Source organism: Dipodomys ordii, unplaced genomic scaffold (assembly GCF_000151885.1).
Source record: "Dipodomys ordii isolate 6190 unplaced genomic scaffold, Dord_2.0 Scaffold156, whole genome shotgun sequence".
Lineage (NCBI taxonomy): Eukaryota > Metazoa > Chordata > Mammalia > Rodentia > Heteromyidae > Dipodomys > Dipodomys ordii.
Genome location: NW_012267372.1, coordinates 1,182,842 through 1,197,045, shown reverse-complemented (window position 1 = coordinate 1,197,045; position 14,204 = coordinate 1,182,842). Strand labels below are relative to the sequence as shown.

The window sequence follows — 14,204 nt, the reverse complement described above, 5'->3', positions numbered from 1 at the left end:
TCCCTCAGCTCTTCAGCTCAAGGCTAGCACTCTACCACTTGAGCCACAGTGCCACTCCCGGCTTTTTTCTTTTTGCTTATGTGGTGCTGAGGAATTGAACCCAGGGCCTCAGGCATGCAATGCAAGCGCTCTACCACTGAGCCACCTTCCAGCCCTCGGTGAGATTCTTATCTCCAATAAACTACCAGAAAACCAGAAGTGGCTGTGGCTTAAGTGGTAGAGCTCTAGCCTTGAGGTGAAGAGCTGAGGGACAGTGCCCAGGCCCAGAGTTCAGGCCCCACGACCAACAACAACAACAAAAGGTGATGTGAGCGCGCTCCTGGGTCTTGTGTTTCCTCCCACTCTGTTGCCAGTCTCACAATCTGTTGCCAGTGTGGCTCTGTACAGTCTCCCTTGCTTGGCCACAGGGCAGTTTGTATTGGGCAGGAATCTGGGGCCCTCGGCTGGAGCAGAATTGCTGCCTGCGGTTGGTAGCTGTGCTGAGCTGACCTTTTACCTGGCAAACACCTCCCTTCCACCTGTCTCTCCTTCCGCAGGTGCTTAGCAAACACATGCCTTCTAGTGGCCTTTGGTGTTTGAGAACGCCACCTCTGGGAAGTCCTCAGGTTATAGGCGTCGCCTATGTCACCATGCCCGGTGCCCAGCCCAGCCCAGCCTGGCCCATCGCTGTTGGGGAGAGATCCGATTCCTCCTGCCCTGGGAGCCCCTGGGGACAGAGACAGGGTTTATCTTGGATTCTGTCCCAAGCATCGCCTAGCAGGGACCTGGTGAGGCGTCACCCTGGGTTTTCTGTAGAGATGGATCTGGGCCCAGTGCCCAAAGCTCAGCCCTTCCCCAAGTGCCTGGACCCTGATAGATGGCTTTGCCTGGCCTGGACCCAGTGGCAGAGCCAGCTGACCTGGCCCTGCCTGCACAGCATGAAGACAGTGGCTGGCGCCCGGCTGCATGCCCTCGGCCGTGGGCAACGCTGACTTGGGCTGCAGCCTGGGACCGTGAGGCCTCACGGCCTCTGGGAGCAACAGAGCTGGTGTGAGCGATCTGGAGTTTTGTTTGGCCTTTTGACCTGGCCTCCAGCTCGTAGTCTTCCTCCCTCTGCCTCCCTAGCGCTGGGGCTAGAGCATCATTGCACGGAGGCTGTGGTGGGCTGGCAGATCATCAGCAGATGCACCTACTGTGTGCACCGGGGTTTTGCACTGGGGTTTATCACGTCCACATGCCACTGGGTCATCCTCCTGAGACAGTAGACGCCAGGCCCTGCTATTGCAGCCCCTCCTTTCTCCCAGCAGAGAGGGACCCCAGCCTTGGATAAATATTTGTCTAAGGGCGGGGGGGGGGCCGAGGGGGAGGTGCAAGAGCCCATCGCCTGGCAGAGGTCCTCCTGTGGGAACAGCTGCTGAGCCTGGTTTTGTTTGCTCTGCTCATCCAGGACCCTGTGGCACCTTGTCACCTGGGTGTCAGGTCCTGACAGCGCTGCCTGTTGACAAAGCAGCAGCTTGTTGTGTGTCTGGGTGATGTCACCGGCCGCTGTAGAAGTCTCTGTATGTCACCAGCTCCACTTTCCAGGCCAGTAGCACTGAGAGCCAGTGCCGCCGGCGACAGCAGTGGCAGCGGCGCGGGCTCCCAACTTGCCCAGATCAGAATCCACTTGAGGTCCTGTGGACAGGGTCCTGATGGTGTGCTCCTCCCCTCCCCAGGAGGGCCAGTAGGGAGAAGCTGTTGTCACCCAGAAAGTCAGGGCGATAGGCTTCCAGAGCAAGGCCTCCGTGGGGACAGATGGCACAAGGCGGGTCCGTGGCAGAGCCTGGCCGGCCAATGTGTGAACCCAGGAATGGCAGTGGAGGGGGCCTCACTGCATGGGGTGGCCGTCTGGGTGTCCCCCTGCCTGTCCAGGCCTTGGGGTACCCGCCTTGCGACACACCTGTGGCTGAACCCCAGGCCCCTCCCTGGTGGGTCTGAGGCTCTGTAAAAGCCATTGCTTGCCAACGACATTGACATCGAGTCACATTGACTTGCGCTCAGTGGCCCGGCCGTTCTAGGGAAGCTTCAGGAAATGCATGCAGCAGGGAGCGTCTGTCAGAGTGTGCCATCGACTCCCGTGGCCAGGCCAGGTGTCAGAGGGCACCTGGCTGGCCAGTCGCCACAAGTTAGCTTTGGAGTCCCAATGAGGAGGCCAGCCCTGAAGGTTTGATGGCCCAGTAGAGATGGAGGCTGGTCTCCGGAGAGTGCGGTCGCTCGGGACTGCCACCTCGTCTTTGCCTTGGACTAGGGGGTCCCAGTCGTGGGGTGGGACATCTCTGTAGCAGCCTGGACACATGTGCGTGCCATGTGTGGGTGTCCTGAGTAGGGAGCCCCCCCCAACAGCTGGACCTCAGGGTTCCCTCCTTGCCTGCCTACAGGGTGACTTCTGGCAGCGACTCCCCCCCCACACACACACCCCATACTGGCCTCTCCCCACCGGCTCCCAGCTGGTGAGGCTGCCTGAGTCACCACCGCCCCCTGGTGCCCATCCTGGCTTTACACCTGTGCGCATGCGTGAGCCACAGCTCCCCCACTGATGCCAGCCTGGGGGTTTCTCCCTGTCCCTTTGTGAGAGTCAGACTCTGTCTGACAGTTGCCCGTCCCACTCCGGGGGCCTGGCCGGAGGGAAAGCCAAAGCAGCACCAGTGTTAATCTCAGAGCCCAGGCCTCCCTCTGCCTCTCTCAGCTCAGGGTCCCCTGCAGCCCCTGCACCTGGGGACAGTGAAGCCAGGCCCTGGGTTCTGAGCAGGCCAGGCCTGCCCCTTCTTGGCCCAGTGGCCTGGGTGATGTCTTGCTTTCTGGCTTGCTTTCCTTTATGAAATGGAGATGGAATTGCGCCAGGCTCGTGGATTACAGGGCTGGCTGAATGAACTCGTTCGAGGAAAGCACTCTGTGTCCTGCCTTACACTGCGCCTGGGCCTGGGCCTGGGGCCTTGCAGAGTGCGCCCCACTGTCATCAGCTTCCGCCTTTTTTTTTTTTTTTTTTTGTCGGTCGCGGGGCTTGAACTCTGAGCCTGGGCGCTGTCCCTGCGCTCTTCAGCTCAAGGCGAGCACTCTACTGTTTGAGCCACAGCGCCGCTTCTGGTTTTCTAGTGATTTATGGGAGATAAGAGTCTCATGGATATTTCCGCCCAGGCTGGCTTTGAACCTCGATCCTCAGATCTCAGCCTCCTGAGTAGCTAGGATTACAGATGTGAGCCACCGGCGCCCAGCTTCCGTTTTCTTACTCTGCCGTCTTCTGCTGACTGAGCACCAGCACTGGGCCAGCTACTTCTTGGGTCTCCTTGTGTCCTATCACCTGAGACTATAGATGTCGCTTTCAGAGAGGGAAGAGCAATCACTATGACAATCATTGTCATAGCTGTAGCAGGACAGGGAATGGGAATGTGGGTCTTACTTAAAGCTTACTGTAGTTTTTGTTGTTGTTGTTGTTGGTCATGGGGCCTGAACTCTGGGCCTGGGCGCTGTCCCTCAGCTCTTCATTCAGCTCAAGGCTAGCGCTCTACCACTTGAGCCACATCACCACTTCCAGCTTTTTCTGCTTATGTGGTGCTGAGGAATCAAACCAAGGCCGCATGTATGCAAGGCGAGCACTCAACCACTGAGCCACCTTCCCAGTCTTTTTTTTTTTGTCAGTCATGTGGCTTGAACTCTGGGCCTGGTCGCTGTCCCTGAGCTCTTCAGCTTAAGGCAAGCTCTCTACCACTTGAGCCACAGTGCCACTTCCGGTTCTCTGGTAGTTAATTGGAGATAAGAGTCTCACAGATATTCCTGCAGGGGCTGGCTTTGAACTATGATCCTCAGATCTCAGCCTCGTGAGTAGCTAGAATTACAGGCATGAGCCACCAAAGCCCAGCCTAAAGCTTACTTTTGAAGACACAGAAGCCAGGAGTCGGCTGATCATGCCTGTAGTCCTAGCTACTCAGGAGGCTGAGATCTGAAGATTGTGGTTTGAAGCCAGCAGGACAGACAAATCTTAAGACATTCTATCTCCAAACACCCAGAAAAAATCTGGAACTTGGGCTGGGAAGGTGGCTCAGTGATGGAGCGCTTGCCTTGCATGCATGGAGCCCTGGGTTCTATTCCTCAGTACCACATAAGCAGAAAAAGCTGGAAGTGGCGCTGTGGCTGGCCTTGAGCTGAAGAGCTGAGAAACAGTGCCCAGGCCCAGAGTTCAGGCCCCACGACTGGTCAAAAAAAAAAAAAAATCTGGAATTTGGAAGTGTGGCTCAAGTTGTAGAGCACCAGCCTTGAGCAAACAAGCCAAGCAAAGAGCTTGAGCCACTAGAATTCAAGCCCCAATACGGACACGTGCGTGTGCACACTCTCTCTCTCTCTCTCTCTCTCTCTCTCTCTCCCTTTTAGACTTGGAGCTGGTATTTGGTTTCCCAAAGGCCTCACGAATTAACTGTGACCATTCTCGTCAGTGCCTGGGAGCATTCACATCTTCAAGGGTGCAAACCAATTCTCCTTTCCTTCCTGGGGTGCTGTGGTTGGGTCTTGCTTGTGCTAGACAAGCACTCCACCCCAAGCCATATCCCCAGCCCCGTGTCAGTGGAGATGTCTCTCAGTCTGATTTAATTTTGTTTGTTTTCTTTTTTTTTTGGTTGTTCCCAGAACCTCACACTTGAAAAAAAACTAAACCCTCAAGCATTTTTGTTTCTTGTTTTGTCAGTTGTGGAACTTGAACTCAGGACCTTGAGGCTGTCACTGAGCCTGTTTATGCCCAAACCCAACGTTCTACCACTTGAGCCACAGTGCGCCCTTCTGTTTTTGAGTGGTTAATTGGAGATAAGCGTCTCATGGGGACTTAACTTCCAGGGCTGGCTTTGAACTTCGATCCTCAGATCTCAGCCTCCTCAATAGCTAAGATTACAGGTGTGAGCCTCCGATAACCAGCAGAAACCAGAATCTATGGGAGCGCACGGCAGACTCTATCTGAGCTATAGAGAGAGACAGAGGAAAAATAAATCCCCCCTGGGTGCCCGTGGCTCATGCCTGTTGTTATAACATCGCTGGAGGATTTGCTAAGTAGTTATTTTCTTTCTTCCTTATCTGGTCTATGTTAATTAGAAGGAAATGCTAGGTTTCACATTAGGGAACTAAAGAGCTCATTTTTTCCCCCTCACTTGGATGAAACTGGTTGATTAAGACCAGGGCATGGCGTGGTGCCTGCCGAGCGAGAACAAGGCTCTGGACTGAACCCCAGGTATTGCGGGAAAAACCCTCACAGCCTCTTTTCCTCTGCCCACAGCCCAGAACGTGACCGTGGATGAGGTGATCAGCGCCTACAGACAGGCGTGCCAGAAACTGAACTGCCGGCAGATCCCCACGCTCCTCCGGCAGCTGCAGGTAAGGGGTCGGGGAGGGAAGGCCTGTGTTCCGCCACTTTAGGCTCATGCCAGTAATCCTGGCTGCTTAGGAAACTGAGATCTGAGGATCATGGATTGAAGCCAACCCAGGTAGGAAAGTCCTTGCAACTTTATCTCCAATGATCCACAAAAAGGCCAGAAGTAGGGCTCTGGCTCAAGTGGTAGAGTGATAATCTTAAGCAAAAGGAACTTTCGAACAGTGCCTGTGCCCTGAGTTCAAGCCCCGTGACTGGCAAAAGAGAAAAGAAACTGTTCTGCAGTAGAAAGCCATGCATACAATTCCCATAAGTCTGGGGATCTAGGCTGAAGGCATGAGACCCTTTCGAGAAGATAAAGCAAAAAGGTGGCCTGGGAAATGTGGCTTAGTGGCAGAGTGCTTGCCTAGCATGCATGAAGCCCTGGGTTCGATTCTTCAGTACCACATACACAGAAAAAGCCAGAAGTGGCACTGTGGTTCAAGTGGTAGAGTGCTAGCCTTGAGCAAAAGAAGCTCAGGGACAGTGCTCAAGCCCTGAGTTCAAACCCCAGGATTGAAAAGGCTCAAGTGGTAGAGCCACCTGCCTGGCAAGCATAAGTCCCTGAATTCAAACCTCAGTACAAGAAGAAGAAGGAGAAGAGGAGGAAGAGGAAGAAGTTGTTGTTTATTGAAGTTGTTAAAATATAGACGAGAAAGCAAATCTAAGCCGGGTGCCAGTGGCTCACGCCTGTAATCCTAGCTACTTAGGAGGCTGAAATCTAAGGATGGTGGTTCAAAGACAGCCTGGGCAGAAAAGTCCATGAGACTCTTATCTCCAGTGAACCACCAGAAAACCCAAAGTGGTGCTGTGGCTCAAGTGGTAGAGCGCTCGCCTTGAGCTGAGGAGCTGAGGGACAGCGCCCAGGCCCAGAGTTCAAGTCCCACAGCCAACAAAAAAAATAAATAATCTACTTTAAATTTCAGAGTGCCCCTATGGAGATGAGTCCCCTCCCTAGGAGGGGAGGGCAGCTGTAGGGGGGAGGTTACCAGTTCCAAGGGCTGTTCAGTGTTTACTCAGCACCCTCCTGTAGCCAGCTAGCTGTGCTGCCCTCTCTGCCTCCCTCTCTGCCCGGAGGCTTGGGGTTCCATATAACGCCAGAAGGGGGCGCTCCATGCAGGGCTGAGCCAGGACAGAGTGCACACCGGGCCCTGCCTCACCTCAGCCCCTCACGCGGGCTGTGCCCTTGGCCTAGCTGTCCCCCAGTAGCCTGTGCCCTCACTTGGTCTAGCAGGCCTGCCTGGCTCCCCGTGGGCCCATCCTGGGTTCGGAGCACCGCCATCCCGCTGTTGGGTAGCCTGGCATCCGGGGTGTCTTTCTGCCCTGAGCACAGACCGCCCCTACTTTTCTAGGAGTTCACGGACCTCGAGCACCGCATTGACTGCCTGGACCTGAAAGGTGGGATGAGCACAGAGACACGGGAGCCCAGGCAGGGCTGGGGCCTGCGCGGGCTGAGGGCAGGGTAGGGGCAATGCCCACCGGGGAGCTCCCCCATCCCCAGCGCTCGCAGGCCATCTTGGACACGTCCGCCGTCCCTGCCTCCTCCTCTCAGGGGAGAAGCTGGACTACAAGGCCTGCGAGGCCCTGGAGGAGGTCTTCAAGCGGCTGCAGTTCAAGATGGTGGACCTGGAGCAGACCAGCCTGGATGAAGATGTGAGCACAAAGGAGGGAGGGCGACCTAGACGGGTGGGGGTGGGGCCACCAGAAGTCATGTGGAAGCCCCCCGCCCGCCCCCGGCTCCCCCCCATAGGCCCAGGTGCCTGTCCTCATCTGCCTAGAGCCCCAGGCACCCATTGTCAAGAGATGTGAGAGGGCGCTGGGAAGGTGGCTCAGTGGTAGAGCGCTTGCCTTGCATGCATGAGGCCCTGGGTTCCATTCCTCAGCACCACATAAGCAAGAAGAAAAAAGCCGGAAGTGCTGCTGTGGCTCAAGTGGTAGAGTGCTAGCCTTGAGCTGAGGAGCTGAGGGACAGCACCCAGGCCCAGAGTTCAGACCCCACGACCAGACCCCCCCCCAAAAAAAAAAAAGAGATGTGAGAGGCCCCAGGAGGGGCATGGCGGCGGGCGGAGCCCAGGCTGCCCTGGTCACCTGGCATACCAGCTGGGACCAAGGCCAGGGCACCGGCTGGCCCAGCCACCTGGGCAGAGGCTGAACTGCCGTCTCTGTCCCCAGGGTGCCTCGGCCCTCTTCGACATGATCGAGTATTATGAGTCCGCCACACACCTCAACATCTCCTTCAACAAGCACATTGGCACCCGGGGCTGGCAGGCTGCCGCCCACATGATGCGCAAGGTGCGGCCCTCCTGCGCCCCCTGTCCCTGAGAGGTGGCCATGCTGCTGCCTGTGGCCAGAGAGGGCTGGAGCCAAGCCTGACACCCCCCCTCCCCCCGTTCCCTGTCCCCGTCAGACAAGCTGCCTGCAGTACCTGGACGCTCGCAGCACGCCCCTGCTGGACCACTCAGCGCCCTTCGTGGCGCGGGCCCTGCGCATCCGCAGCAGCCTGGCGGTGCTGCACCTGGAAAACGCCAGCCTGTCGGGGCGGCCCCTCGTGCTGCTTGGTGAGCCCCGCCTCCCACCCCAGCACCCCTGGGTCTTTGTGAGCCGGCCGCTGGGCTGCCAGCCACACACCCACCCACCCCATCCTGCAGCCACAGCCCTGAAGATGAACCTGAACCTGCGGGAGCTCTACCTGGCTGACAACAAGCTGAATGGCCTGCAGGACTCGGCCCACCTGGGCAACCTGCTCAAGTTCAACTGCTCCCTGCAGACCCTGGACCTGCGCAACAACCACGTGCTCGACTCAGGTGAGCCCAGCCTTGCGGAGCGGCGCTGGGCACCCAGGTGTGCACCCCCCCCCCTCCAGGCTTCATACTGCCCTCCAGGGCTTGAAGTGAGTCCCAGATTGGGGCCTGAGCGAGTCAAGGGTGCCCTGGCTGGGCTCAGGTCACGGGGTTCCCTGGAGTGGAAAGGAGTTGTTGGATGAAAAGTTGTAGCAATTCTGCTCTGCAAAGCCTGACAGGAAGGCGTTTTCAGAGCAAGGGTGTGCTGTGAAGATGGGCGGGGCCGCAGGGCCTGCGCAGGAAAGGAGGCATTGCGGGGAGCAGGGGCAAAGGCCCTGGGTGGAAACGAGCTCAGACACTCCATGCAGGGAGAAGGTCAGCGAGCAGGGGGGGAGAGGGGGAGAGTTCTGGTTCCTCCCTGCCTCTCTGTTGAGCAGAATCCCTAGCTACTGTAAGGGCTGCGGGGCAGAGAGGGCACTGCTTTAGTACCCACCTTGGGGCTCAGCCTGGAGGGAGCAGTGAGAGAAAGGCCATCTGCCAGAGGGTGAGACACGTGGCAGCCATCTTTGGGGCCCAGGGTCACGAGCAGTTCAAGCCCAGGGTTTGGGGGGCTGTCCAGGCCAGAGACAGTAGGCTGGGCAGGCCAGGGACGGCGAGAAGAAAGAAATGTCCCCTGGGGACGGACATCCCAGAGCCACAGGCTGGGCCCTGACCTCCCTTAGGTCTGGCCTACATCTGCGAGGGTCTCAAGGAGCAGAGGAAAGGGCTGGCAACCCTGGTGCTGTGGAACAACCAGCTCACGCACACGGGCATGGCCTTCCTGGGCATGGCGCTGGTGAGTCCTTGAGCCCGCCCGGCTCCGTGTCATTTCTTTCATTGCCATTGTGGGCCAGACGGCGGCACGGCCCTGTGCACGTTTGCCTAAAGATGGTGATGGCGAGGGCTTGGTCCTCCCGTTGCGTAGCGCGGAAAGCAAGGCGAGCAGCTGCGGGGCTGGCAGGACAGGACCCGGCCGAGTGCCTGGCACAGGCTGGCCCGCGGGCGGGGCGCCCACACACGCGGCGGGGAGCGGCCCTGTCCACTTCTGCACCGGCCTCTTTGCTGATGCATCTTTGGTGGGGGGGGGCCCTGCCTACCCCCCCATGGGCTTTGCCCTTCCAGCCACACACACAGAGTCTGGAGACGCTGAACCTGGGCCACAACCCCATCGGGAACGAGGGCGTGCGCAACCTCAAGAACGGGCTCATCGGCAACCGCAGCGTGGTGCGCCTGGGCCTGGCCTCCACCAAGCTCACCTGCGAGGGTAGGGTGTGAGCCGGGGGCGGCGGGGTGGGGGCGGCCAGCCAGCCTGGGGCCCCATGGCCAGCCCTTCGGTCCCCCTCCCAGGCGCGGTGGCGGTGGCCGAGTTCATCGCTGAGTGCCCCCGCCTCCTGAGACTGGACCTGCGGGAGAACGAGATCAAGACGGGCGGGCTCATGGCACTGTCGTTGGCCCTCAAGGTGAACCACTCGCTGCTGCGCCTGGACCTCGACCGGGAGCCCAAGAAGGAGGCGGTGAGCGGGGTTCTGCCCGGTCCAGGCCCCAGGGTGGGGAGGGTGGCCCCCGAGGCCTAGCGCCTTAGCCAGGCCATGCCACCCGCAGGTCAAGAGCTTCATCGAGACGCAGAAGGCCCTGCTCACTGAGATCCAGAACGGCTGCAAGCGCAACTTCGTGCTGGCGCGGGAGCGGGAGGAGAAGGAGCAGCAGCTGCAGCTGTCTGCATCTATGCCCGAGATCACCATCACCCAGCCCCAGCCCCTCGAGGAGTCCAGGGACCCCGCCGCCACCACCACAGGGGCACATAACGGGGCCACGAGCCCCAGGTCCCTACCCGACTCAGACTCGGACTCAGACTCAGAGGCAGAGGAGGAAGAGGAGGATGGCGAGGAGGAGGAAGACGACAGGCAGAGGGAAGAGGCCCGCTGTGACCAGAGCCCTTCAGCCCCCTGCCCTGCCCTGGTTCCCCCCACGGACTCCCTGAGCCCCCAGGAGCCGAAGTCCCCAGGCAGCCCCTCCTCGCCCACGGAACAGCGGATTTCCGTGTCCAGCCCGGGCCGCGGCCACAAAGTGTTTGTGGTGACCCGGGTAGAGAGTCCACCAGAGAGGGCAGAGCCCCCGGTGCCCCCCGCCTGTGCCTCCCTGCCTCCCCCCTCTCCTCCCTCCCCCCCTGTCCTGCCACCAGTGCAGCCCATCGGCACACAGGACTCAGGGGTACCCGAGCCCCAGCCGGAGGCGCCCCCGTCAGGACCGGCGCTGCCCAACGGCCTGAAGCCCGAGTTTGCCCTGGCGCTGCCCCCAGAGCCACCTCCGGGGTCAGAGGCCAAGGGGGGCAGCTGCGGCCTGGAGCACGGTGAGGCGCTTGGGGACCCAGGCCGGCACTGCTGGGGACGAGAGGGGTGCCCCCCAGAGCTGTCCCCAGGGTGGGGGGCCGGCGCCCGCGTGGGCCGGTCCCTCACTGTGGGCGCCGCCCGCACAGAGCTGCGCTGCGCCCAGGACGAGCGGGAGCGGGAGGAGCTGCTGCGGGACGCCAGCCAGGAGGCGGCTCAGCACACACTGTGACACTCGAGGTGGGTGCAGCCCCCCGGGGGCGGGGCGGGCGCAGGAGCCCCCTGCTCTGACGCCCCCTCTTCATCTCTGTCCCCCAGTTCCTCTTTTTTTTTTTCCGGTCAGTCTTGGACAAGCTGAGGCCAGAGCCATGAGAACCCGCTCACCCCCCCTCCCAGCCCCCCCACACTCCCGGGGGACCAGGGCAGGGCCCACAAGAGCTGCGGGAATGGGCAGCTCCCACGGACTCCGCCCTTGTGCTTACATGTGTCTGTGCTGACACGGACTCGGGGCTCTGGGGGGAACTATGCGGGGGGGCTCCATGGACACAGGCCGCCCTGGTTCCAGAGCGCCCGCCGCACAAGGCCCGCCCTGCGCAGCGGCGGCAGCTGGAAGTGGGCGGGCAGGGCCACCGAGGGCTGGAGCTTTCCTTTTCTTACGTGCAATAAAATCTATCAGGGAGCCGGGGCTGGCAGCCATGGGGTTCTGAGGCTGCGCCCTGGAAAGCACTACAGTGGGGTTGGGGGGGCAGCGGGGTGCAGGCGGGGGCGGGCAGGGCCAAGGCTGTGGGGGGGGGTTACTCCTGTCCGTGCTGCTCTGTCCACACCTTTTCTAATAAACCGGGGCTGGGTTCACCACTTGCCCCTCTGCTTTCTGCTCACCCCGGTGCTCCTGCTGGGGGCTAGGCAGAGTTCCTGGCCCCTGCGTGACCCCAGCCATGGCTCCCCACCCTTCCACCCCCCTGCCTACCTCCATTATGGGGATCTAGCATGGCCCCACCCATTGGTCTCCCAGGCCCAAAGCCCCAGAAGCCCACAGGCCACTGCTCCATCACAAGTGCCTTGCAATGGCTCAGCACTGCTGGGAAATATCCCCCACCCCACCCCGTAGAACTTGGGATCACTGGTAAGGAAAGGCCATGACCCCCACTGCTGCTGTCCTGTGTGGCCTGCTGTGGGACAGAGGTGTCCTCAGTCTCTGCGCTGACCTCCCCTGTGTGTCGGTGACAGCGCCCTTCCCACTGAACACACCGCAGGCCTGTGTGCAGGGCACAGGTAGCCACTACGAGCCATGTCACCTGTGCCCTGCCTTACCCCTCAAACCCGACTCCAGCACCGCTGTGAGCCCTGGCTCCCCCCCACCCCTCGCTGCTGTGGCCATCCATGTCGGGGGGCTGGGAAGAGCCCCCGTCCAGGCCGCCCTGGTTCCAACCTCTTCTAGATGAAGTCCACCCTTGGTGCCCAACTAGGGAGAACCCCAATGTGAGGCCATCCAGTGTTGGTTAGGGAGCATAGTACAGTGGTGTGTGTGTGCCTGTCATTCAGCCGAGCTGGAGGCCCTAAATAGGAGGGTCATGGTCTGAAGCTGTCCTGGGCACAGTGCAAGCCCCTGAGAAGCCTGACAGTGCCGAGGGCATGGCTCAATGGAAGGGGCCTGTCCAGCGAGCTCCAGGCCTTGACTTCAAGCCCCGGTAGCTCCAAAACAGTGAGGAACTTTGGGCTGGGGGCCTAGGACAAGGTAGAGCAGGCCTGGGCCCTGGGTTCCATCCCTAATCACACAAAAGACAACCCAAGCCCAGGGCCAGTGACTTAGGCCTGTAATCCTAGCTACTGTGGAGGCTGAGATCTGAGGATTGCAGTTTAAAACCAGCCCAGGCAGGAAAGTCCATTAGACTCTTATCTCTGATTACCCACCAGAAAACCAGAAGCGGAGCTGTGTGGCTCAAAATAGTAGAGCTGAGGCTGGGAAGGTGACCGCTCAGTGGTAGAGCGCTTGCCCTGCATGCCTGAGGCCCTGGGTTCAATTCCTCAGCACTACATAAGCAAAAAGAAAAAAGCCGGAAGTGGCGCTGTGGCTCAAGTGGTAGAGCGTTAGCCTTGAGCTGAAGAGCTGAGGGACAGCACCCAGGCCCTGAGTTCAAGCCCCTCAACCGGACCCCCCCTCCCAAAAAAAATAGTAGAGCTCTAGCCTTGAGCAAAAGAGCTCAGGGATGAAGCCCAGACCCTGAGTTCAAGCCCCGTGACCTACAAAACCTAGGTGTTCACTTGTAGTCCCCATGCCAGAAGGCTTGAGTGCAGGGCCGGCCTGGCCAACCCGGAGAAGACTCAGGAAAAGGAGGGGCCTGGACACAAAACTGGCCTGTGAAGGCAGGACTGGGGCCTTGTCCACAAGACTGGGAAGGTCAAGGTCACCAGCTGGGAGCCAGAAGCCTGGAGGAGCAGGAAGAGTGCCCCCCCCTTTACCTTGAACTTGGAGCCTGCAGCCCTGCCAAGCAATAAACGTCTGCAGTTCTAAATCATCTTGTCTGTGGGACTTGGTTGTGACATCTGGGGGGAAGAGCTAGCTGTTCTCTGGGGGTTCTGAGTTGGGGACTGGAGGCAGAGGGAACCCCTTGGCTTCCCCGTAGCTAGTTCTAGAAGAGCTGGAGGTGTGTACAGGGCCATGTGTGTCCGGGTGGCAGAGTCACCCACCCCTACATACAGGTATCTGAAGCCCTGCATTGGTTTTACCAGGTACCTAACACCCCACGCCACCACAGGCCAGCAAAGCTGCAGCTTTTGACAGCTCCCACCTGACCCCTGGGCACTGGGACCCGCTTGTCCAGCCCCCACTGGACTAGGGGAGGGGACGGGAGACGCTGACCTGATGGGGGCACATGGCCCCCAGCACCTCACAGCTCCTTGAAGGTCACCGGGACTGACCTGTGTCCATCTGTCTGGCAGCCGCTAGCCTGGGAGCTGAGTCACGTGAGCTCAGTTTTCCAGCCCTGGGCCACGTGACCTGAAAATGCCCTCAACTTGCTGGGGGGGGTCCCCTCTGGGACTCTCAGTCCTCAGGGTGCTGGCTCAGTGACACCCTCCTGTTCCTGGCTATCTCCTGTGCACTCCACAGAGAACAGCCCACCTGGGTATGAGCCTCCCTGCCCCATGTGTCCCATTCCTATGCCTCAACTTCCCCAAAATCTGGATTGGGGGGTTGGGGGCAGGGGCTTGAGCAAGTGATGGGCCCGCAGACAATAACTGCTCCTGGGAGGTGGCGCCACCCACCCATGCTGGCTGAGACCTCAGTAACCCCCATGGTGAGGCAAGGCGGTCTCCCAGGCCCCCTGGGGCAGCCCTTTGGGAAATGCCAGCTCCTGCCCATGGAGGCCAGGCCAGGGTGTGGGGGCGAGGGCTGGGATCGCTTGAGGCCTGGGTGCTCCCTCTGCCTGAGTCAACCTGGCCGTCCGCCTTCATCGCCTCTGCCCCCACAGCCCCGCCCATTGCCTCCTCAACCCTCTTGCCACCCAGGATGTCAGCTTGGGTAGCTCAGAGGCCTGGCAAAACTGGGGAGGAAGTGAGCTGGGGCAGGGTGAGGCGGGCCTGGTTCCGGGCCTCCTGGAGCCAGGAAATCCAGGCCATGGAGACCAACCCAGCTTTCCACATCTTTTATTATTG

At 59.9% G+C, this 14,204-nt stretch overlaps 1 protein-coding gene across 1 annotated transcript in view; it reads left to right on the top strand.

Moving 5' to 3' along the window:
- Positions 1-10,947, top strand: part of Ppp1r37 (protein phosphatase 1, regulatory subunit 37) — a gene marked incomplete at its 5' end in the record, with an annotated part of 19,922 nt that extends 8,975 nt beyond the window's left edge. Inside the window, 11 exons of the mRNA XM_013032595.1 lie at positions 5,273-5,370; positions 6,757-6,802; positions 6,957-7,057; positions 7,577-7,696; positions 7,812-7,962; positions 8,053-8,208; positions 8,907-9,019; positions 9,346-9,487; positions 9,571-9,737; positions 9,826-10,573; positions 10,700-10,947. Coding sequence (XP_012888049.1) covers positions 5,273-5,370; positions 6,757-6,802; positions 6,957-7,057; positions 7,577-7,696; positions 7,812-7,962; positions 8,053-8,208; positions 8,907-9,019; positions 9,346-9,487; positions 9,571-9,737; positions 9,826-10,573; positions 10,700-10,782 — 1,925 coding nt within the window. The remainder of the gene's footprint in view (positions 1-5,272; positions 5,371-6,756; positions 6,803-6,956; positions 7,058-7,576; positions 7,697-7,811; positions 7,963-8,052; positions 8,209-8,906; positions 9,020-9,345; positions 9,488-9,570; positions 9,738-9,825; positions 10,574-10,699) is intronic.
- Between the last annotated feature and the right edge of the window lie 3,257 nt (positions 10,948-14,204).